The sequence below is a fragment of the Megalobrama amblycephala genome, linkage group LG3 (genome assembly GCF_018812025.1).
Source record: "Megalobrama amblycephala isolate DHTTF-2021 linkage group LG3, ASM1881202v1, whole genome shotgun sequence".
Lineage (NCBI taxonomy): Eukaryota > Metazoa > Chordata > Actinopteri > Cypriniformes > Xenocyprididae > Megalobrama > Megalobrama amblycephala.
In genome coordinates this window covers 25,649,675-25,676,112 of record NC_063046.1, presented here as the reverse complement: position 1 = coordinate 25,676,112, position 26,438 = coordinate 25,649,675, and the positions used below count along the sequence as shown (strand labels likewise).

At 36.0% G+C, this 26,438-nt stretch overlaps 1 protein-coding gene across 2 annotated transcripts in view; it reads right to left on the bottom strand.

Moving 5' to 3' along the window:
- Positions 1-4,821: 4,821 nt before the first annotated feature.
- The window catches only part of cdh8 (cadherin 8), a 108,411-nt gene continuing 86,794 nt past the window's right edge, over positions 4,822-26,438 (bottom strand). For both annotated transcript variants that reach the window (XM_048184699.1, XM_048184700.1), the window contains 6 exons: positions 23,645-23,892; positions 14,417-14,553; positions 12,721-12,842; positions 12,017-12,128; positions 7,305-7,556; positions 4,822-7,151 (listed from right to left, as the gene is read on the bottom strand). In XM_048184699.1, coding sequence (XP_048040656.1) covers positions 6,658-7,151; positions 7,305-7,556; positions 12,017-12,128; positions 12,721-12,842; positions 14,417-14,553; positions 23,645-23,892 — 1,365 coding nt within the window. In that variant the 3' untranslated portion in view covers positions 4,822-6,657. The remainder of the gene's footprint in view (positions 7,152-7,304; positions 7,557-12,016; positions 12,129-12,720; positions 12,843-14,416; positions 14,554-23,644; positions 23,893-26,438) is intronic.

Here is a 26,438-nt window from a genome sequence, read left to right as displayed (position 1 = left end):
TTTAGTTTGTATTAGATTAGAACTAACTAAACTAAACCTTTAAATTTTTAATTTATTGATTAAATCATAACACTATTATTATTCATTATTCACTTTTAAGTAAAGAGGTAATGCATTCATACTAGAAATATAATAATATATATAATTCCAATTATATAATATTGTTTATCATTATCATAACTTATATTATGAATAAAAAGTAAAGTTGACAAGTTTCGTCTCTGAAACAAATGCTTAACTTCAGCTTCTTTTGTAACACTTTATTTTGTTACACATGCAGTTACTATAGTTATAATAAAACAATAAAGCATAATTACACGCAAATAAACCTAAAGCAAACCCTAAACCTATAGTAAGTATATGTTGTTCATTCATATAACTCAGTACTTAGATGTATAATTACACTTTAAAAAGGACTTAAAAGTATAACTTTTTTGTTGTTCTCACATTTTCTGGTATTACTGGCACTTTTGAAACTTTTGCCATCAAGCAGTAACTTGGATCAGCACATGGCACAAAGACATTTGCTGTAGGATTAGAGAATAAATCCTCTATGGCATATCAAAAGTTTGAAAGTTGTCAACAATATTAATACACGTGTCAGGGTGGTCATATGGTGCCTGTGTATTTCCACTGCTTCAGTGATCTGTGGGAGAGGCAGAGTAATGGTCTGTTCCAACTCGCTTGACTTCTATAAAGATGTCCTTTTAATGGGGACATATGCCATTTTCCAATTTATTACCTAGTCTGCATAGAAAATGCCAAGGATGAATATGCAGAGAGTACATCTGAAGTCATACAGTATTACCCACTTAAATTAAATGATTTTTAATTGACCAGCCTGCTCCTCGTGCATAGAACAGAAAATAGAGCAGAATTAAAACTTGAGTGTGTGGACAGCTTTTACTTGTCTCTAACTTACTTTCTAACCTATATTCTTCATATATATGAAACTCAAACATGGTTTTCCAACAATTAAAGATTTTATTTATTTATGTACTGCATACTCTCTCTCTCTCTCTCTCTCTCTCTCTCTCTCCTTGGTTAATTCTCATTTGGCAGATCCCTTTTTTCTTTTTTTTTTTTTTTTTTTTTTGCTGCCAGTGAAACAGAGAGAGAGAGAGAGAGAACCTGGAACAGCCTGAGGTTCAGTGCCATGCTCAAGGGTACAACAGTTAGCCATTATCCAACATTTTTAATGACTTTTGCACTATTATGCAATTTTTTTTTATATTTGTTTTGAGTTTAAAACTCATGCACCAAAACACTGCTTATATCTTTTCAATATTTCATCAGTGTTGCCTGAACCTACTTGAGGACATTGTACAACCACAACAACATTCTAATATTGATTTTGATGTTATAATTCCAACCCGGTGCATAAAAGTAAAAGAAAAAAAAAAAAAAAAAAAAGAATCATTGCATTTAAATAGGGTACAGATCATTTGAGGTTGTGCACAATAATCTTGTAAGGATGTTTTTTTTTTGCTGTTTTTAGTTTCAGTGTAGCAAATGACAAATCCACTCTAGCACAGTAATTGACAAGATCATGAGCTTTTGTTATTCATGAAAACAATATAATATCTGATAGGTTAGAGGATAAATTCAAATCTTTCAAAGGGAACAGGGGAGCAGATTATAACTCATAAGCCTCCACTTTGTTGGAAAACACTGTTGGGGACAGATAATTAAAATCTATCAGCATCAGCATCTCTCACAAAGGATTTCAGTCTGACAAAAAACTATATATATATATATATATATATATATATATACACACACTGCCCTCCAAAAGTTTGGAAACACCCCTGGCTAAGTGTGGTTTTGGACGATATCAGCATACATCCTTATCATTTTTTGGTGCAAATACATTACAGTAACTTGACATTTTCATTGAAGACCTGCAATAATAATTTTCATTTTGATTACATAATAATGGCGATATATACATGGCAAAGTCAGACATGCCCCTTAGCCAGCTGTGATGCCTGGTTACTGGTTTAAACTTGGCCCAGGTTTGTAAAAGATTTTTGGGTCAGCACACCTTAATAGCTTCAACTATTGATTGCCAATTAAGTTTAGAATGCAATGAACCAATTAGAACCTAGTTTAGGTCAGATAGCTGCTAATGGTGGATATTTTGATAAATCGAAAATTCCAAAGTTTTTTTTCTATGTATAAACTGTTTATATAACAAAATATATTTTCATAGTTTGTGTTGTCCCTTATCAGTGCAAAATTATCACAAATTAAAAAGGATTCATGCCAATATTGTCCAAAACCCCACTTTTCTAGGGCATTTTCAAACTTTTGGAGGGCAGTGTTTGTATTATATATAAATATATATATACACACACACACACACACACACACACACACACACACACACACACACACACACACACACACACACACTAAGGCAATAAATGCACAAATTCTTAGCAAAATATTTCTAACCCTGGTAAAAAGCTTTTACTCATTTGTGTAATTGAGCACTGTCAATATAACATTTTCATTTTTTACAATGTATTATTTATAAAATGGATGTAGCCTGCAGCATGCCTTTCCAAAACACACTTACCAAGAGCAGATAGGACAAAACGAGTGAGAAGCCGGTCACACAGGACGTGCCGTTGCCTTAGAAAACAGCTAAACGGAGTGCACAGGAAAGAAACACCCGGAGAGACCTTAAGTTTTTAACTTGACACAGTCTCTTAAAAAACACGCAGCTCATGGCGTGAGATGCTAAAAATAACCCATCAAGAACGACCAGAGAAGGCCATCTAATGCATGTTTTCAAAGATCAACAATTACACAATAATGCAGATGGAACAGAAAAATATATCCTGGATGGATTTCTAAGTTTACCTTGGACACGACTGACAAACTCGACTGCATAATGGATTACTGCTGGCTGTTGGCCAGTGATGGGATTATGTTCAATAAAATAGAAATCTAACAAACAATATTGACTTCTAAAATCACTTTTTGTGATGTCTATTCAGTGCTGGGTAGTAACTGATTACATGTAATCAAAAATTAAGTACTTGTAATTAGATTATATAACTTTTTAAAATACTCAATAATCAGACTACAGTTACTTTATTATTGTAACGGTGGGTCATTTAATCATGTATTACTGTCTTTGGAAGGCTTTTGTCTTTCAAACACATTAAAATGTTCAAATTCATGACATTTCTTACTTACACGTAATGCATGGATTCCCCAACATTTTTGTCAGCTGAAATTTCTTTGACCTAATATATTTACTTGAAGTACCCCTAGAGATTTTACTTTGGAAGTTAGATTAATAATAAAATTAAGTCAATAATAATAATAATAATAATAATAATAATAATAATAATAATAATTATGTTCATGGTTCTCTTATGACGATTAATGGGCACATGACATGCAGGTAAACAAATATTTTTTTTTAAATCTTTTTTAGTAAATATTTTATTTAATTTTGTAGTAAATTTATTTTATAAATGTTATATCTTTTCACAGAAAAAAAAAAAAAAAAAAAAAAAAGATAGATGCAATTAATGATTCCTTTCATACATATATGTCACTACAGTGGACAGCTATTCAATGATGTCAAAAATTGCACCTCATCCTCTATAGTGGACACTGGTGCATCATTCTATACTCTGCCACAAAATGGCAAGCTGTTGCATGTGGATTTTTCTCAAAACCAAGATGGCTGACAGCCAGTCAGAAATGCCAAGTTGCTCCAGAATATCAATCCATTTCTTCTATCCTGTAGGAGACTCTCGTAGGTATATTTACAAATAAATAAATAAATGTTGTAGCATCAAGTAACATTTAAGGAGTCATATCATTGTTAAATTTTGCAAGTATTGATTTTAGATTGAGAGGAAATTCTGATTAATCATCTGTCCACTAAATTGGACATCATGCATCATGTGCTATATTTCAGCTACAATTCATACTATTACTGTAGCCATCGTTCTTGAAAATACTTTATCTGCAGTAAATTGTTTTGGCTGTAAATAAACATATTTGTGTAATTAGAATGTAATTTCCAGTCACATCAAAATAGTAATGTGATTACATAATGTATGTTACTTTTCATGCATTACTTTAGTCATTACATCAAAAAGTAATCTAATTACATTATGCATTTTACTTGTAATGCGTTACTTCCAACACTGCTCATTTCAGATTAGATTGAAATTGAAAACACCTGATCACTAGTTTTTTTTCTCAGTCTGAAAACATTAATAGATCAGTGTAGATTTCAGTCTGAGGTTTTCTCAAAAAGGAAAGCTACGGTAGAAATTTGTCGATTTTGAACACAAACATAACGATCAGTTAATAAAGGTGAACATACCCCGGTGGGCTGGAGGGAGCATGAGCGTTATCTACATAGTCTGAGTTGGGTTTCCACAGAGTTGTACCTTCACTGGTTGTAGAGATCTTTGACGGAATCATGTCCTTGTGTTCTAATATAAAAAACATGCAAAGTTCAACATGTATGTAGTTACAAACCTAATTGTGTTTGCAATAATTTAAGCTGTATTATATATATTTTTTGTATATATTTTATAGTTTTCACAAGATTTTATATCATTTTATTCATTGATGTGTTAAATTCACACAGTATTGCAGTGCTATTACTGTATTATATTTAATACAGTATCTCTTCAGTTAACCAAAAGTGCACTCAAGTGGACAATATGAAAATATCTTGGACAATCTAAAAATATCTTTGAAAATATTTGAAAAAAAAAAAAAAAAAAAAATCCTGACTGAGGTTATCATAATTTATGCATGAAAGAGTAAATAAGCATCTTGTGTAATCAATTTAGTTTATATTCTTAATCAGCAGACCTAGTTTTATGCCAAATGAGAGAATCATTTTCATTAAAACATAAAAGCAAGAAAGAGATCACATGTACGGGTATGACCTGTGGCTTAAGAAAAGTTACACCCACAAGTATTTATAAAAATATATTTCACAAAGTAGGAAACAATACATGGATATCTTAGATTACAATACAGAGAGTAGCTAATTAAACACAAGTGTATGAGCATTAAAGCACAGTAGAAAATATGATTTGCATGAAAGACTATTTTATATATACTGTCCGTCCAAGAGAATCGCCATATATATCGCATCGATACAAACAGAATATGCACGCAGCTCCAGTGCCAGATCCCCATGTGCAATAGCTAACGTGCATAGACAAAACCCATCACTTCAAAGAAAAGCTAAGAGAATCAGCAATGACTCTATGTACATATTTTTCTTTTTTTCTTTTTTTTTGCTCTAATATCATACAGTGCAGCACATTACGCATGTCTGTTTCTGTATTTCTTTACTCGATGGTTTCTGACTTTTGATTTTAAAAATGGCAGGGGTCAAATATAAACATGAACTAGATGCTTTCAGCTATTGTGCTTAGAATGATCACTGATATCACTGTATATAGTATGTGAATATATATACACACACACACACTGTCAATAAAATATTGACTTATCTTTCCCGGTCAAGAACAAATCCTCTGTGGATTTCACAGTTCAGTGTAGTAACGAATCTCACCATGTGAATTTCAGCAGAGAAATTCAGTTCAACTTTTAAAAAACAGTGACGCAGCAGAATGAAACAAAGCTGAAGAGGAAAAGCTTGAAACTTTAAATGAAAAAGTTAATAAAAATAACAATTTCACTAAAATAAATAAATAAATAAAAAAATAAAAAGTACAAATATACTCAAACCTGCAGCACAAAACAGACGACTGGCGATGAATATTTTTATATTTATATAAAACATACACAATAATGAAGAAACACATCAATGTTCCAAAAAACATTGGAATACGACTGTATTTAATGCTTGCTTTTGTAAAACGAAGGCCTCATTGTTTCCACAATTCTCTTGTTGTCCTCAACTCAGTCTTACACACTCTAATCATCTTTGAGTGTGAATCACACTTAAAGCATATGGATACAAAGGGTTGTATAAAGCAAGCCTCGAGGCTTTTTCAGTTTACTCCAGAAATCTGGCCACGTAGTATCAAAGGGTCGAATCTTATCTCAGCAGGCAGCTCCTAAAGCCAGTGTGATGTATTTTCATTGCGCCCGCATTTGTTAAATCACACATACATTCATAAGTAATGTAGACAATATATTGCTATTTAGTTTACCTTCTTTTTAAATGTTCCTTTATCTGATTGGCTGAATGACGGCAAGAGATCTGTTGTCGCTGGGGAGCGGTGTCATGTTGAGGCCTCTGCAGTCCTGTTTCTCCTGCCCCAGCGGGCTACAAGGTGTCCTCCCAAATGTCCTCTTTCCATCCAGTCTTTTCAAGCGACTACCAAGAATCAAAGTTCTGATGCCTCTGGTGGTCACAGTGAACAACAAACACCCAAAATACTGCTAGACACTCAGTGACGGTAATCTAAACTCACACTCCACAAGAATCATTGACCTCCTACTATAGACACTGTTAAGTTCTGACGTTACAATGCACTCTTATGTGGTAGATGACTAATGCTATTAGGTCTCTCTAAGAAGTTTAAACAAAAAAAAAGGCTTCCCCCCCGTTTTAACAGCAGTGTCTAACATCCCCGTAGCATAATACACAAGTCACGTGGACGAAAGCAAAAGGTCCGTAGTGACTGGAGGTCAAGTCTCTTTGTCGCTCTCGCCCACCGAATAAAGCTCGCCCAGTCTTCTGAAGCGAGGACCCCACTCTCTGAGGTAATCATAGTTCTGGTCCGAGTCCGAGGAGGCCGTTTCGAGGGAACTCAGCGAGCCCGCAATGGAGCCCCTGCCCTCGTAGCCGTAGATTTGAATGGAGTCATATGGTGGAGCCGTAGGGTCGTTGTCTGCCTCGTGCAGCCGTACGTTGATGAATTCATCTACGTCTACTCCGTTCGGACCCGAGTGCTGACCTTGTCTGGGCATGAACTGCAGGTCAGGCTTGATGTCCTTCCTGGGCAGATAGCCGTTGATGCCATCTGGGTTCTGCAGGGTGGCGATGTCAAAGGCCTCCGTGTCCTCCTCCCCGCCTCCCTCGTCATCGTAACGGATGATGTTCTCCCTCACGTCCTCGTCGTCTTTGATGATTAGAGGCTCGTTCTTGTGTCTCCTCAATGTCACAAACAAGACCACGATAACTGAAAAGCACAAGAAAATCCACTTAGTGATCTCTACTTTTGCCTTATGCGGTTCTTAGATTTTGATTCCATTCTTTTACGAAGTGCTTTTTAGATTCAGATTTTACATGCAAATCACAATGTGGACTAAAAGAGGCAGCTGAAGTGACCTACCGAGAAGTAGAATTATACAAGCTAAAATAGCAATCAGAGCTCCCATGCTGAGACCAATGGGTAGAACAAAAGCCTCCACGTTACACGACTGCACAATGCCTTCCCTGCTGCAGCCGCACACCCGGATAGTTAAAGTGTTCGTGCTGCTCATCGGAGGCTCTCCGTCGTCAGTCACGACGATGGGCAGGAGGTACGTCTCTTGTTTCTGACGCCGAAAGGAATCATGCTTGGCAAGAACGCTGATCGAGTTATCTAGGGAGAGATAAAGTTTGGCTGTGATGTATGAAATCAAAGGCAATTCATGCAAGTAAATGGTAGGGAAACGACACACTATTAAATTTACGACAAGACGACATCTATTACAGCGATAAATAAACAGATGGGTATAAATAGCTTCATCTCTGCTGTCAATCTCTTGTAAAGTGTCTCAGGAAGGCAGACAAAGACACCGAGCAAAGTACTGGAGCCTCCGCTGGTGCTTCTTTTCAGAAGTTGTAACTTCATTATCTGCCCCCTCATAGCTCAAAGCATATGTTGAAGCTCTCCAGTGTCTCAAGGAGCTCCTTCACTTGATATGCTGAACAATATCTCCCTAAAAGCCTTCAATTTTTATTTCAAGAAAGAATAGAAAAATCTGTTACTGAGTAAAAGGTATACAGTAGATAACACCTCAGACGGATACGACACAGTAACCATGTTATGGAAAAAGCTTTGGAGCAACCAGGGCAATGTTAATGTATGTATTCATTTATTGCTTCTCATGAGGGTGAACGACTGGAAGTACATCATATAAAACTACAGAATGAAAGGACATCACTGAGCTCATGGAACAAATATCTGTAAACTGAATAGGGTTGGAATTTAATTTCCGCTCATAAACATGCTAATGAAAAATGTAAATATGGCTTTCTTTTTGTTTCCCTGAGATCACAAAGCAATTATCTGCAAATGCTGCAAGATGATTTATCAATGTAATTAAAGTTCCATTTTTTTATATGTGTCATTATGTGTGAAGAACATTGTCCTGAATTAATTTATCTTATTTCACCAAAGAATATTCACTGATATGCATTCCTTATTAGTTGCTATGATTATCTGACCATATTTCAATGTGCCAACGCACAGTTATGGTCAAATTAAATATTCCTAGGTTTGAGTGCATTTGAGCATTTCATACTAGTCACATTTACAGCAAAATGATGACTAATATATTATTCTGACAGTATATGGGAGCTATTATGTTGCGCTTCAGTCTTCAATCTCTTTTTTTCAGGGCACAATACCCCGAAGCACAACTTTTAAGGTCACAGTAGCTGAGGTGGTCCTGGTCGTTCCAGCCTCTCCATGTCACCATCCACTGCAATTACAGTTATCATCACAAACAAACCTCCCCAGCTCAGCTCCAGAGGTCTGCTTCAGACAACCTGCATGTGGGAACCATCATAGACTGCATGTGTGCCTCCGTGATGTGCATTATTCAGATCATTTTTGCACATGATCTTTGAGACGAGACTTTAGGATGGATAATCATGCAATTAACTGCTACTAAAAAAAAAAAAAAACTGCACTCGTAATTGTATGGTGTGTTTCCTGAACATGGGGAAAATATGATTTATAATATTATGACTAGAACAGAATGTGACTTAATCCAAGTGTGTGAAGTCTAGACTTTACCTCTGAAGGTATGTAGTAAGCATAGCCAGAAACAATGCATGTAAATGTACAGTATCTAACAAGCTAATGCATGTATGTATGGCATACATTCAGTGCTGTTTTGGACTTTCATTATATGATCAAATATCTGAAACGTTCAAAAAAAAACAAAAAAGGTTTGGAGTGACATGAGGGTGAGTAAATGATGACAAAATTTCCATTTTTGAGTGAACTATTCTTTTAAGGGACTCAACCAATAGTGCTTTTTAATCATGAATCACAAGTAACAACATATCCTGTGATGAAAAGAAATAGGATATAGCACAAATTTGGAAATGCTGTCAAATTGCTGCACAAGTTTTGATGCCAAGCGCGATCAAACACACATGCACACTCATACACTCACATATGCGCACAGCAGAAGAGATGAGAAAGCGGCCTTAGTGCACCAGACGCCTCAGGCTGTGCATCAAAGCCTGGTGTCCTTACAGAGCTTTCTCCTGTCTCTGTGATGGAGTGGCCATCTTTAACCTGAACTCACTCAGGCTGACTCATAATACATGCTGCCTCTCAAGATATCACTGAGATTGTCACTAATGACATTCCGCCTGTCTGCTTCATCTTACAGTTCTCAAGGTCTGGCTTTGTCTTAGTAGTCCATTGTTCAGTGCTTTTCCTATCAGTGTTGTTTCATCTTTCTTTTTTTCTTTTTTCTTTGAAATATTTTTATTACCGATCTTCTCTGTGGGTTCCTTGTTCATTCGAATAACAGATGTAAAATATAATGAAGACAGCTGAGTCTTTAGCCATTTTCAAGAAACGGCTAAAGACGCATCTTTTTCGTCAACACGTGACCCATTAATACTAACACTTACTATTCTATTCTGTATATCTATTTAATTTTTATAAAAACTTGCTATGTGTACTGTGCTAGACAAACTGGGACTATTCACTGCACATATTGTTTCTTATTGTTGCTTCTATTGTTCTCCTCATTTTGTAAGTCGCTTTGTATAAATGTGTCTGCTAAATGTTTAAATTTAAATGTAAATGTATTTAGTATAATGTATTATAAAAAATATAATTATATTATAATGCAACAATATTTATTATAATGATTAAAACGATACTACAAGCTTTATTTATATTCTAACTCACCATAGAGCATTACCGAAATTACTATTCATAATAATAATAATTATTATTTCTTTATAGCATGAGTCTATTTTGTTAAATTATGTTTTCTATACACATTGTATCACAGCACATAAACACCAGAATAAATATCTAAATATAACCATAAAATAAACTGCTTTGTATATTAATCTACACATTATAAATCACAATTTCTCTAACAAAATTTAAACAGAAAACGAGCCTAGTGCTACTAGTTCTGTGATGTGTTGTTCATAAATTCTGAAATTTCGATTTTATACCTGAAACTACCAAACTACTACTACTACAAAAAATTGTTAAATATTACTTTATACTTTGTCTGTTTACGTTGGTTTTATACAATTGAGACCTACACCAATATATATATATATATATATATATATTTTTTTTTTTTTTTTTTTTTTCTATCACTTCACTTGAAGCGCTTTAAAGAGAGATATTTCTTTCCTTTTCACACTCTTCCTTACTTTCATATTAACTCAAAACACGACTGTCCCTTGGAAGGCAAAGCTCTTTTGATGTAACGTCTGATCCGTCTGGTTCAGAAATATCACGTTTCCTCTTTTTGGTGAGCAGCCAAAACAACAGCTCCTTCAACGGTCAGCCATAAGACCACATGCCAAATGGAACTAGATCAATACAGTTCTCCCTCAAGTCTTCGAAAGCATAGTGCAATACTAGGTTGTGCAGTGAGAACAGCAGGAGCACAGCGTGAAAAGGAAGGTCAGGTAGGTTATACAAAAAAGAAAGAAAAAAAATCAGTGTATTTAGCAAACAAATTTAGAACCATCTGCTGCACAGCCTCAACTTTGAGTAAGTCACCCTACATCGAGTTGCATCGCTAAACCTCGGCTTGGATTCTGTTCATTTGCTTTCTTTCAAAATGCACTGGGGAGTACAAAATAGCTGATGACCAGACAATTGTGCATCTGCTAACTTTTGGGTACACTAATTCCGCCAGATTTCCCCTTCAAACGCACGCCTCCGGACTGCGCTTGACACATAATGTTTGCTCTTGCAGATGCCTCTTTCTCTCTCTCTCTCTCTGTTCATCTCATTATTATTTCCCTGCTCTCTTTCAAGTCAAGTCACCTTTATTTATATAGCACTTTATACAATAAAATTGTTTCAAAGCAGCTTCACAGTAATAAAGAGTAAAATAACAGAATCAATGATACAAACTTCACCAAAAATGAGACACATTTTAATTTTGCTGTAAAGCAGCTCTACAAAAACAATAGTGCCGTTATTCAGCTTAAGTTAGTTCAGTGTTAATTCTAACTAAGGCTCAATGGAAAAATGTGCCAGTGGTGACATTTGTGCAAAATAATACATTGCTTCTTGTCCATTCGCAACACTTTAAAAGTAAAAAAGTCCAATGAGTGGCACTAAAAGCTGTATTGCAAGTGCAATGCTTTACCATGTGAGCTACAAAGCAAGTTTACTATATTAGAAAAGCCAAACATATGGAGCTGGTTAAGTGATACAAACATCAGAATGTTATTATTTTATAAATCATATACTAAAAGTGTTTTGAGTTCACAACATTGTGCAAGGAACCCTGTGAAATATTTTGCCACTGTAATCATAATTTATGTGAAAAGAAATGAATGTTGTTGGTGTTTCAGTTGAAAACTGCAGTGTACTGTATATATAGGTATGGTTTTTTGGCATTTTTCAGAAATATAGGTAGAGGCGTGTTTTTACAATGAGCCTAGGTTGGTTGATTCAGTTCAGTTCAATAACTGTGTAAAGTTTATTAATTAAGAAATGAATTCAATTCAGCTATAAGCAACTCTACAGAAGACAATAGTGCCATTTGTTTAAGTTAGTTCAATGTCAATGTTGCACAATTCATCAATTACAGTCATATGTTGTCTTACCTAAATTGTTTTTGATGGTGAAATTGGGATTGTTAAGCACCTCTAGGCGGTAGTGGAAAGTGTGTCCCTGGGAAGGATTGTCTTTGTCCACAGCGCTGATGGTCTGAATCACCTGTGGACACAGACACGAAGAGAGGGACCGGTCATCCATTACTCCACTTTTGACATCATATGGGGCCAGACACTGACAGCAGACAACACGGGATGAAAAATCGGTCTCATTCACTCATAAAAGTAGAGACCCTAAGCTAAGGGGCGCGGCTTTGGCAGCCCACTTTTCTGTGCCAAGTCCATCTATATATCTGCCATCCCCGTTCAAGACAAGTTCTTTTTCTTCATGATTAACAGCTCCCTGAAAAGCGGGACCCCGCCATCATCATTACGGTCATTCTTTTCCCCACATGGATGGAGAATGTTCTCACGGTGAGTGTGTTAGAGGGCGGAGGATGAAGAAGTACATACTGACACTGTTAGTCGCAGACACTGCGTGTCGGTTAGAGCGATGCAGGCTCTGACTGGGCCTGAATGGATCTGATTGTTTTCATTTTTTGCAAAGGGAGCGGGGGAGAGTAGCTAAAAAGGCCTACTAGGTGTCTCTTACTTCTCTCTCTTAAATCAACAGGCTATAATTTACAGTGGCTGATCGTTACGGAGGAGCTGTGAGAGGGAGATGCTGCTGGCGAGCCTGATTGATGCCCTCTTACCTGTCCAGGTTTTCCATTCTCACAGAGAAAAGCCTCATACTCGGTGGCGAACTCAGGGGCATTGTCATTTATGTCCAGCACTTTGATTGCAACTATGGCTCTGGAAATCTGGCTGTGGTTTCCTAATACAAAAAGAGACAAGCTATTAAAGCACTGAAAACAGAAGTACAGCGGCCAAATATAGAAGGGAGCTATTGCAAATCCCAGGTAAATAAAATGACCCAGTTATTTCTTTTCTCTTTCTGCCTCACACCCATTTCTTTCTCTCTCTCTCCCCCCCCCCCCCCCTATCCTCTGGGTTGATGGAGAGACAGATGAGACACAGCATCCATTTGAGCTTTAGACATTATCAAGTATGCAAAACAGGATTACGGTGGAGAGAGAAAAAAAAAAAAAAAAAACACATTCAAAGTGCTTTTGAAATCCCCTGTACAGGTGCATGTTTTATACATGAAGGTTAAAAAAATGAATATTAATAAAACGGTGGCAGCTGAAGTCTAGAAGACAATAAAGGGCAATTTAATTAGATTAACTTTTCATTGGAATTATTCATTGGCGGTAATTTACAGTCCCTTTTGAGGACCCATGTAAATGATTATATTTAATTAAGGTTGCAACCGCTGACTTTTAAAGCAATTATCTATTCGTTTAGCTTTAGAACATGGCAATTGTAATGTGTGACACTTAGAACAGCAAACAGCATTTGAAATGCATTTGACCTGTCAATTAATTTCCCTCAATGATCGCCCTTATAGGAAAAAAAAAAAAAAAAAAAAAAAATGAGCCTGACCAGACATTTAAACATAATGCAATAGTGCAGACTCATATTCATAGCCATTCTGTACACATCAGGCATCAGCCAAAAAAAAATGCTGATTTTGTTGGTCATTATTGTTCAAAACACTGAAAAACATGAACATTTTGCACACATGCAATGTTGCTACATGAGGAGCCCTTAAATAATTCAGTTTATTCTGCTCTTTGAGCTCTAAGACATCTTATGTTAATTGTATATGACAACATCAGTATTTTTCTCCTCCTCCAGTGAAAACATTTTGGCTCCCATATCCGAATAATGTAGCTGTACATGCCAATCAAAATGAATCTCGAGGTTTATGGATGGCTTGTGCAGTGTTTATTTCTGGTCCACAGCTTGTGTTTAATAAGTTCTTTATCCAGTCAACAGATGTTCTTTTATCTGTTATGTACAGCAAACAGCTCTGGCGTGAGTAGAAATTACTCATTAGATGTCCATGAATTGACTGCTGAGCTGTTTAATTCAGTAAAATCTCAGTGTCTTCAGTTTCTGAGAGGAAACTTTATAAACCTTAAAATCTGTAAATGGTAAATTAATACCTGAGGTGTTACAGTAGATAACTTGTTATTTTACATTGGCTGTTATGGTTCATTTAAAGTTAGAACCCAGGTTTTGACCTTTTTATCTTAGTGCCTTTTGAGATGTTAAATACTGTATATACCCGCATTTGTTTCTCTATTGTAAATCCTATGAGATAATTAAAAAAAAGATGTTAATTGTGATGTAAAACGTTTATTGGTCTGAAGTGCCTCTACACAGATTTTAATGATCTCTTTGCACATTACTGTAATGTTCTCTGATATTGTTATACAATCATTCTGAAACACAAAACAGTTAATGTTTCAATCAAGAAGATGAAGAAAGGGAAATTGTACTTACGAATTTCAGTGGCTGTCACGGTAATATTGTGCCACATATCCGTCTCTCTATCCAGAGGTTTAGCTAATGTGATCTTCCCATCATCAACGTTAATGTTAAACTGCCTCTCTAAATCTGTGTGCCTATCAATAAAATACCTGTAGAAGGAAAACAGAGAGAGAATAAAACAACATCCCTTAGTATATGAGGTAAAATGATCCCATAACATATATATAATCTTTCAGTTGTTCCGTATCTACCATATGTGGATTAATATACACTTTGTTAAAAGCATATCATAGAAAATTAAAGTCAGTGGCAAACATAAACCAATAAAAGTGCACACAAAATATCATTAAAATAACATTTTTAGCATCATGTTTTAAATGTAATGATTATCATAAATCAATTTTGTCATAGGTCAAAAAAAAAAAAAAAAAAAAAAAAAAAAAAACTGAGACTAAAACATAAAATATACTGCATATTTATATACTATAAATATTTACAAATATTTATATTCTACATATGCACCTATAATTTACTAATCTTTGAATTATCAAGGTAAAGTCTGTTTGGGCATTGTCTCAAAAACAAGCTGTGTGTGAGGTATAACTGTCAAAAAGGCCCCAGTGGATGAAGAGTGTAAAATAAATAAATAGAAATAATTCATTGGTCTAGATAGTGAACATGAGGAAAATGTTCAGGCATGGTAAAGATCCTGAGACTGAGGTTGGAAGTCCAGGAGGAGTGCTCTACTGCTGTGCAGGCAGCCAGACAGGATTCCCACCTGGGATCAGTCTCCAGGAGGCTGAGTGGATTTCAGTCAGGCTCTGACAGCTCCACGTACCACCAAGAGACAGACCCTGAAATGTTCTGCTATGTGTCAATCAAACTGACAAAAGTTACAGTGGGGAATGGAGTGGGAGAAAAAAAGAAAATAAACAATACAATTTTTAATTAATTATTCCTTTTCCCCCCTCCCCCTCCTTCTTTTTAGGGTGTAAAGAAAGTAAAAATAAACATTTCTTTAGGTTAAGTATCAGATACTTAGGATACTTAACCTAAGTTAAGGTGAGTTCAATATGAGACAACTCCTCAGATGTAAAAAAGGTTTTACAGTCTTTCGAGTTATTTCTCCACTTAATTAATATACATTAGTATTTTTTTATCAAATAACATTTTTGTATTGAGTAAAATCAGTTACGACATTACTACTTCTTTTTTTGAAAATAATTTTACATGATATGCTTTACACATGTGATTAAAGGCATAATATGTAAGATTTTTATATTAAAATATCCAAAAACCACTTGCACAGTGTTATATATTTCGTTCAGCTGTGTACTTACATTATTCTAAATGTTTCCAAGAATTTGTAAATTCAGAGAAATTCACAATTTTAAATAGTGCCCATCCCTCCCTTGTCGCCTGTCAATGACGTAATACCTGCCTTATCCCTGGTTTCTTTGTACTGCATAGTAACCATGGCAACAGACTCGGAGAGCTGCGGCACGCTGTTGTTGTTTCGTTCAAACATTATGGATCGTGGCAAGCAAACTTTGGGACAAAATGAGTAATAAAACGAGGATCAATATCGGCGTGGCGTTTCCGAGATGGTGAGAGCTTTGCGACAACTTTGACTTGACAGAGACGCCGCTCTTGCACATTATTAGACAAGGTAAACAAATGTAGGCTACATAAGACTAATCAATGTTATATAGATTATAACATGATGAAATGTTAGAATATCATCAGTATGATATTCTAATGTTGATCTAGCTTACTGTTAGTCTCATACAGCCAACAAACTAATACATAGAATAACATTAAAACTTTCAACACACTCTAATAAAGCTAAACCAAGAATGGTACAGGCTTGGCAAAAAGCTGTAAAATCTATTGGTGACCTACTCATTAGGTAGTGAGATGTAGATGTATCTCCTTAGAACTGTGAAGAATCCATATCTAGGGTATAATTATGTAATCTAAAGTATTCATATTCTATGTAAGCAGTGCTGACAGAATTTGTTTCTTATCTCTGTTTTGTTCAGTTTTGATTTTTTATTTACTCATTTTATTTTATATATATATATATATATATATATTTTTTTTTTGTACGTTTTGTGTTCTTTTGAAAATCTAATAAAAAGTAAAAAATCAACACACTCAAATGTAGTTGTACAGGTGCTGGTCATATAATTAGAATATCATCAAAAAGTTGATTTATTTCACTAATTCCATTCAAAAAGTGAAACTTGTATATTATATTCATTTCATTACACACAGACTGATATATTTCAAATGTTTATTTCTTTTAATTTTGATGATTATAACTGACAACTAAGGAAAATCCCAAATTCAGTATCTCAGAAAACTACAATATTGTGAAAAGGTTCAATACTGAAGACACCTGGTGCCACACTCTAATCAGCTAATTAACTCAAAACACCTGCAAAGGCCTTTAAATGGTCTCTCAGTCTAGTTCTGTAGGCTACACAATCATGGGGAAGTCTGCTGACTTGACAGTTGTCAAAAAGACAAACATTGACACCTTGCACAAGGAGGGCAAGACACAAAAGGTCATTGCAAAAGAGGCTGGCTGTTCACAGAGCTCTGTGTCCAAGCACATTAATAGAGAGGCGAAGGGAAGGAAAAGATGTGGTAGAAAAAAGTGTACAAGCAATAGGGATAACCGCACCCTGGAGAGGATTGTGAAACAAAACCCATTCAGAAATGTGGGGGAGATTCACAAAGAGTGGACTGCAGCTGGAGTCAGTGCTTCAAGAACCACTACGCACAGACGTATGCAAGACATGGGTTTCAGCTGTCGCATTCCTTGTGTCAAGCCACTCTTGAACAACAGACAGCGTCAGAAGCATCTAAAGACAAAAAGGACTGGACTGCTGCTGAGTGGTCCAAAGTTATGTTTTCTGATGAAAGTAAATTTTGCATTTCCTTTGGAAATCAGGGTCCCAGAGTCTGGAGGAAGAGAGGAGAGGCACACAATCCACATCGCTTGAGGTCCAGTGTAAAGTTTCCACAGTCAGTGATGGTTTGGGGTGCCATGTCATCTGCTGGTGTTGGTCCACTGTGTTTTCTGAGGTCCAAGGTCAACACAGCCGTATACCAGGAAGTTTTAGAGCACTTCATGCTTCCTGCTACTGACCAACTTTATGGAGATGCAGATTTATTTTTCCAACAGGACTTGGCACCTGCACACAATGTCAAAGCTACCAGTACCTGGTTTAAGGACCATGGTATCCCAGTTCTTAATTGGCCAGCAAACTTGCCTGACCTTAACCCCATAGAAAATCTATGGGGTATTGTGAAGAGGAAGATGTGATATGCCAGACCCAACAATGCAGAAGAGCTGAAGGCCACTATCAGAGCAACCTGGGCTCTCATAACACCTGAGCAGTGCCACAGACTGATCGACTCCATGCCACGCCGCATTGCTGCAGTAATTCAGGCAAAAGGAGCCCCAACTAAGTATTGAGTGCTGTACATGCTCATACTTTTCATGTTCATACTTTTTGAATGGAATTAGTGAAATAAATCAAATTTTTGATGATATTCTAATTATATTACCAGCACCTGAGACCAAGTGAAACAGTGCTGCGTTACCGCACAATTTTAATTCGTCAAATAAATTGACCTGTATTAGTAGTATTTCAGCACATGTGAGTAGTTCGGTAGAATGAAATGTCCTCATTCCTTTATATCCCCTGGGACTCGCGTGTGGCACTGATATCTGTCTCTCATTAGCAAACGCGATTCTCGGCCACACCCTGCTTTATACTACAGTCATGTTAAAAACATTCACTCATCCATAAACATTATTTCACCATTAACATTAGATCCATCGGAATGACGACAAGTTCCATGAGTCCACGCTCATTCACTGCGTCATCATTCTACGCCTTTGTTATTGTTTTGAAGAGTTTAGCGACCCCTAGTGGTGAAAAAAAATACTGTGCCTTTAACAACATAAACATTACCACCTTCTTTTATCACCCTAAGAGCCAAAGCACATATTACAGGTTAATATAAATAATTATGGTAGCAAAAACATCAGTTAATCACAAGTCACTCCACAAAATAATTACATATGAAGTGTATGTTGTTGATTAGTATTACTCAGGAGCCCTACTTGCTTATGTAATTATACTGCAGCTATACTGGGCACTCTAATGTAAAGTGTGACCATTTTATTACATTACGCAAATGAATATGGCGAAGGAAAGAAAGAAAGAAAGAAAGAAAGAAAGAAAGAAAGAAAGAAAGAAAGAAAGAAAGAAAGAAAGAAAGAAAGAAAGAAAGAAAGAAAGAACACTTTCCATTGTGATGTAAGAAAAAAATGTTTGTTATGCCATTAATTTTATATTATACTAATATAAATATATGTATAAACTAATAGACTTTTATATTAAAAACAAAATATCTATTCCTTTTTACCAAAAAGCACACAATAGAACATTTTCTCTAGGCCTTTTAGTTATTATTGTTGTGTAAAAGGGTAATTAAGGGGACTTTCACAGAAGCACAATTTATTCTACTGTACCAAATGTTTTTCAGTAAGCTCACTCTGTAAATGGGCAGTAACCAAATCAAATGACTCTGCTTCCTCTTTATACATAAAGCATACAGTACATCAGTATAACACAATTGCCATCAAGAGCAGTCACACCATGTTTTAGCATATGCTAGATATCAGGTGCCACAGCAAGATCTGGAGCCAGAGGGACTTCTGTCAGAGAAGGTTAAAATATCCCCACTGATTACACCCACACTTCTTTTGACAGATAGACAATATTTCTAACAGGGCTAATTTGAAGTTGGATACAGCTTGGCACCATTTGATGCATGTCAGTTTCACAAAAGCAAGATAAATCCTGCAATGTGTTATAGAGAGAGAGAGAGAGAGGAAGGTAGTGGTGGTCTGAGAGGTCAGACTGATGAGGAACAATGTTTCTGTGAATGAATGTTTCCATGCTGAGTTGTGATTAAAACTGACATTTTCATTTTACCAGAGTCCTTTAAAAGCCACAATTACACTTTTCTTTTTTTTCTTTTTTTTTTTAATTCTTGCTAGTTTCACCTTGATTGCTTCTCCTATTGATGTGATATCCACAGCAATGTGCACAATTAGGTGTATTCAAGCAGAAATTTTGTCATTTGAGGTAAGGTATTAGTTATCATATTTCTCTATGAAATTCAGCATTGGCTATTTGGTCAGTCAGTCATCCTTTTTTTCATCTGATTTTCTATTTACCTTTTAAAATGATTTTAACTCTTCTTTCCACATGGTAAGACATGCAACTTTACCACTTTATGGTTCAAGTCAACAACAAAAATCATTTGATCACACTAGAAAAGACAATTCATCTTTTAATGCTTAAATGGACCATGTCATGTATAGCTTAACACAATCTACTCGATGGCCTCAGGATAGAAGTAATTCATCTTCCAAACAACACAAAGGCATTGATAAAAAAAGCCTGAATGTCAGACCAATGGGTGCACAAATGACAGCAATGGAAATGAATTCCAACCCAGGAAGGCAAATATAAAAAATAAATAAATAAATAAAAAAAAAAAAAGAAAGAAAAAGAAACAACAACACCCCACCTTGGCAACAGCAAATGCAACAGATTTTCTTCCTAATAATGCAGTCTTAAACTCCAATCACTATGCACAGATGTCAGTGCTGGAATGCTTAAATCACACAGCAATTATTATATCTCATATTTTGAAGCAACAGCCAAAGAAAGTGACTATGAAATACAAAGTAAGTACACTACAATATAAAATAAACATTTGTTGTTCAACAGAGAGACATTAACATTTCTTTGAATTAATAAATTGGAGCTGTACATATATATATATATATATATATATATATATATATATATATATATATATATATATATATATATATATATATATATATATCTGGCTGTTCACACAGGTATATGAAATAATAATGATAATAATAATAATAATAATAATAATACAATTCTCCACTCTCACTTGAGTTACCATAAGCTACATTCTCACTGTTTTTGACCCATTCAATATGACTTGGATGGATTTGTGTGGAGCAGCATTTACTGTGAACTGCATGAGTTGCTTGAATGTAAAGGAACACAGTATAAAAGAACACACTTCACTTTAAATCTATTGACTATAAGTAACTTTGAAACTACAGTGCATAGCATAAATGAGCACACCCCCTCTGAACAAATACAAAATATGTATTTTCTTTATGATCACTAATACAATTCATGGAAAGATGGCAAAACTAAAATGTATTAAACATACATAATAAAAACTGAGAAATATATGTCATTAATAGCCATAAAATAAGTAAATTAGCCAATTTTGTTTAAAGGTGCCCTAGAACCAGTTTTCAAGATGTAATATAAGTCTAAAGTGTCCCCTGAATGTGTCTGTGAAGTTTCAGCTCAAAATACCACATAGATTTGTTTTTAATTAATTTTTTTAACTGCCTATTTTGGGGCATCATTAACTACGCACCGATTCAGGCTGTGGCCCCTTTAAATTGCGCGCCCCCTGCCCCCCGAGCTCTCGACTATAATACAGTGCATTTACAAAGTTCACACAGCTACAGTAATATAACCCTCAAATGGATTTTTACAAGATGTTCGTCATGCATACTGCATGCATGTGTCGGATCATGTGAGTATAGTATTTATTTGGATGTTTACATTTTATTCTGAATGAGTTTGAGGCTGTGCTTCATGGCTAAAGCTAACATTACACACTGTTAGACAGATTTATAAAGAATGAAGTTGTGTTTATGCATTATACAGACTGCAAGTGTTTCAAAATTAAAATAACGACGGCTCTCGTCTCCGTAAATACAGTAAGAAACAATGGTAACTTTAACCACATTTAACATTACATTAGCAACATGCTAACAAAACATTTATAAAGACAATTTACAAATATCACTAAAAATATCAAGTAATCATTGATCATGTCAGTTATTATTGCTCCATCTGCCATTTTTCACTATTGTTCTTGCTTGCTTACCTAGTCTGATGATCCAGCTGTGCACAGATCCAGACGTTAATACTGGCTGCCCTTGTCTAATGCCTTGGACATGGGCTGGCATATGCAAATATTGGGGTCATACATATTAATGATCCCGACTGTTACGTAACAGTCGGTGTTATGTTGAGATTCGCCTGTTCTTCTGAGGTCTTTTAAACAAATGAGATTTACACAAGAAGGAGGAAACAATGGTGTTTGAGACTCACTGTATGTCATTTCCATGTACTGAACGTTTGTTATTCAACTATGCCAAGGTAAATTCAATTTTTGATTCTAGGGCACCTTTAAATTAAGGATTGCAAAAATGAGTACACCCTAGATTTAATTCAACAAATGTATAATATTCTAGCACTTAGTATGCCCTCCATAATTTTGAATATACTGCTCTGACCCTTCTTGGCATGGAGAGTACAAGTTCATGACAAATTGTCACATCTGTGCTGTTTAACTCCTGGATGCTGAGCTCCTTAAATGCCCTGATCTTTAATGGGGAGTGTTGCTCAACTCGTCTCTACAGAATCCCACACAGGTGCTCAAGAGTGTTAAGATTGACCAGATTCTGGGAATCTATATTTTGGAAATATGGGCTTTGGAAATGGCTAACTGACTTTATTCTGCTTTGGCTACAGTAGGTAGTTCCAGTGAGAACAACAACCATGCATGTCATTTCTGCAGGCTGCATCTTACTCTGTGAGATAAACAGTCACTCTTTTCATAGCTTTTGTTGGCTCTGAGACACTCGCTTGGTATTTCTCCTGCTCTTTGTCTAGCAAAAAATCCCTCATCACTAAATGAAAGCTTAAAATGAAGGCCTGATTATTTCAGTCCATTGTTTTTGAATTTCTGTGTTACTTTTGCTATATTTTCACACTAAAAACAATGATTTGGTAATCCTCTTGTACCACTGTCCTCTTTTGTGCTAAGAAATAAGTCTCCTGACAGTTCTCTCCCAAGTGGTTCCATTGTTGTCAGCATTAAGTGGGCTATATAACACTTTTAATTGTAAAGAAATTACTTCTCTTTAAATGTTTTGGTTTAACATACTTACCTGTTGATCAAACATTGCCTTAAGCTTACACCAGAACATTTTTATTTCGTTTTATTTAGTAACTTTTAGGAGGGTGTACTCAACACAACATTTTACATTTTAAATTTTGCTACACAACATTTTATCACCTTGATAAGAAAATCTTATTTTGACATGCTTCTTTGGTAATTGATTAAGCAGACTTGCTGGAACATTATATCTCTAAAGAACCCTAACATGTTTTCTAAGTAACTGAGTAATTGCTGACTTTCAGAAGTTTCAGAGGGGGTGTACTCATTTATGCTGTGTACTGTACATATTACTACAACTTATTATACTTACCCGAACTCTAGCACTTAACAATAACCTAACAGTCTACTACAGTCTACTAATACTCTAATAAGTGTTAGTTGACGTTGCAAAGTTACTTATTGTATGTATAAAGCGGACTATTGAAATAAAGTGTTAACTTTAATCGCAGCCTTTGTGACGTAATAATCACATTTCACAATTTTGACTTTATTTCTATATAATGTGAAGCCCTAGATTAAATATATAACACACGAGAGAACATTCACTTGGTGTAAACTCCACTGCACCATTGAAACCCAATCTCTGATTTCTCCCCTGCTCCCAGTTCTCCGTGTAATTACACAACCTGTTGCGTGTTGTCCCGAAACATCGCAAGTCACTGGAGAATTAATGGAATGCTAGGTTGGACTGAGAGAAATTGGCTGTATAACCTATACTGAAGGTGCCCTTGTAATTTTTCAAGAAGGAAGTCACAGAAGTGAAATACATCGGTGGGAGGAAGGGGCGGAATCTTATTGTGTCATTGTCCCATCTCTTACCACCCCCCCCCCCCCCCCCCCCCTCTCTCTTTCCCAGTACAACCAATTCTGTGGAGGTGAGAGCTCCATTTAGTCTGAATGCAAATGCACCTCTACAGGCAATTTCATCAGCAGCATTTAATGGCTGGTAGGATGCAGCGGTGATGGAGTACTTGGATATTAGATTGATGTAGAAGCTTGAGCTTGAGCTTCTCATGGTTTAATGAAGTTTTTGCCCTAATTTCGCCAAGGAGGACAACAGAGCACGAGACTTCTTCTGTCAAGAACGCATTGGCTAGAAATGATTGCCTTTACCTGACTTGGCTGTGTGGGGCATCCTGGTCTGTCGCCACTACCGCTCCTATGACTGTGTTGATTGCAGCGTTTTCGTGCACATCGAAGAGATAAGTGGACTTTGTGAAGACAGGGGGTTCATCTGAATCCTCAACAACGATTTTGATCGTGGCCTGGTCCATGTAGGGCCCACCAGTAATCGAATCGGCACGTATATTGGTCGCAACCACTGTTAGGTTGTAGAAATGTTTTGACTCAAAGTCCAGAGGCTGGAAAACAGAGAAAGAGAAATGTTTATTATTAATGGGCACAAAAACAAAGACAAACGGTTTCCTGGTTTTAGCGGACTCAGTTTGCTGGGCTTGCAGGTCTGTCTGTAATTGCACAGACTTCCTCCCACCTTGCAGTGGCTAAGATTTAAGCTGCTGTGAGCCCAATTGCAGTGTGAACAAAAATAATATTTAGTAGCAATAACCACACTTTCACCTGGAGCGTGGGATCTGTTATTAATTTGTGGCAGAGACAGCATGTGTTTGGGATTTAAATGAGGCTGCAAATAAGGTTAATCTAATGGAAACACAAGGACTGCATTGCAAATTGTTAAGAAATCATAAAAAATACAATTTGCATGTTTGTGTTGTCTGAAAACAAAATTAATCCTTGCCCACAATACCATGATGCTAACATTGTTAATGTATTCTCTGAGGCAATTATCCAATGGTGAGATATTATTGAAGTAGAAGATAAAATACAATTTGGGAATTATTTGTAGGATAAATCCAGGATAAATATTTGTGATTTCAGTGTATGAGGAAAGACCTTGTGTTCACCCCACCTGTGTAAGTACAAGCTACAGTGAAGAGAACACCATTTTCATTCAGTAAAAATGTCACAGATTTTACTCTCCCAATGACTGTACCGTACCGATACCCCAGTATTCTGAATCACATCTCTCTCTATCTCAGTTTAACTTGAATAAAGGGCTTGAATCCCTCCCTTTGCTCTTTTATTGAAAAAAAAAAAAAAAAAAAAAAAAAACTAAACTAGACCTGACCGCTGATGTACACATGAAAAAGAAACAGGTTCTATGAATTAGGAGAAGTGGTAGAATGAAGAATTTGCTTATGTTGTCAAAAAAAGCCTCTGTCCCACAGGGGAGGTCAGGCGGACACTGGAGCCGGGCCGAGAGCAGCCCCAGCTGGGAGAGGAGAGCAGCTGGAGTTCCTCTATCAGCACACTTTGAAGTCAGTGCGGCTGACAGCAGGGCATGTGGAAAAGAACAGCCCATGTACCTCTGTCTCCTGCAGTCCACAAAGCTTTTGGGAGGATTTTATTTCATTTTATTTTCACCCTTCCCTTGCTACTACCATCATGCCAAGATAGATAAGAAAACACAAGAGGCCATTACAGTAAAAACACTAATACCATGAAATATTATTACTGTTTTAAAACGGTTTTCTAGTTTAATATATTTTGAAATGTAATTTATATCTGTGATGGCAAAACTGAATTTTCAGCACCCTTTACTCCAGTCTTCAGTGTCACATGATCATTCAGAAATCAAGTTAATATGCTAATTTGGTGCTCAAGAAATATTTCTTATTATTATCAATGTTGAAACAATTAACATTTTTGTGGAAACCGTGATGCATATTTTTCTTCAATTTTCTTTAATCAATAGAACGTTCAGAAGAACAACATTGTTTACATTTTTCCTTCCCGTATATTACAGTATAATACAGAGCTCTTGGTATGGTTGACTGGTGCACTTTTACTCAACTCTCTACTCTATATCTCCTTCAAAGTTCAAAGTAACCACTCAGTTTTGAGTGATAAGCATTTCAAGACACCATGACCTCTTCCTATTTGTCTCTTCCTCTTCCCAATAGTTTCCAGTGTTTTTCACTGCTATTTATATCTAATAAAAGGTTAAAAGCATCTAAATAAAATAAAGTTTCCAGTGCTGATAAATAAAGAAATAACATAGAACTACATTTCTGTGTAGCATCTGAAAATCTGTAAAATGAGAGAATTGTTTTGGGCTGAGAATAACAGAGCACCTTCCAGAAAGACTTTACAAGCAGAAGTTTCCCTATGATGTAAAATTCAGAACAAGCTGCAGGCTGGCACCTTGCTTGCTTTGGAAAAGGTCAGTGCTGTTCAAGTCTATTGAATTTTGGTGACAGTTCATAGAGTTTTATGTCTTAAATGTAAAAACAAAAAAAACAAAAAAACAAACAAACAAAAAAAAAAACAACTGAAGAGACAACATCTGCAGAGGTACAAAGAAAGAAAGAAAGAAAGAAAGAAAGAAAGAAAGAAAGAAAGAAAGAAACTCCTATCTTTAACCAAGCAACATGCTAGAAATGTTACCAGTTAATTATAGTTGAGGTTTTTTTTGAGGACGTGATTCAAATGCAGCTTTGCATATTGGCAAGACTCAAACAAGCTCCTCTTATCTCAGACACTGCAAATCTGTTCCATCTAAAAATATCATGCCAACACCTCATTCTTTTGATAGTCATGTATGCCATTTTACTCTCTACAGTGGAATTGGCACTTTCGCATCCCTCTGGGTCTCCATTTTGGCACTGATTGTGCAGAAAGGTCTGAATATGACTATGGCTGTCACTTGACCTCCATCGTTTCCAGATGATGCAATTCAGACTTTCATGTGTCCATTGAACACACACTGTACCGCCTGGCTGCGATTGACTTTTACCACGTCCATACATTCCTGTTTTAGAGCACCTAGCTGACTCTCAAAAAACTCCCAGCATGGTTTGAGAGTGTATGTTTACAGGGGCATTTAGAA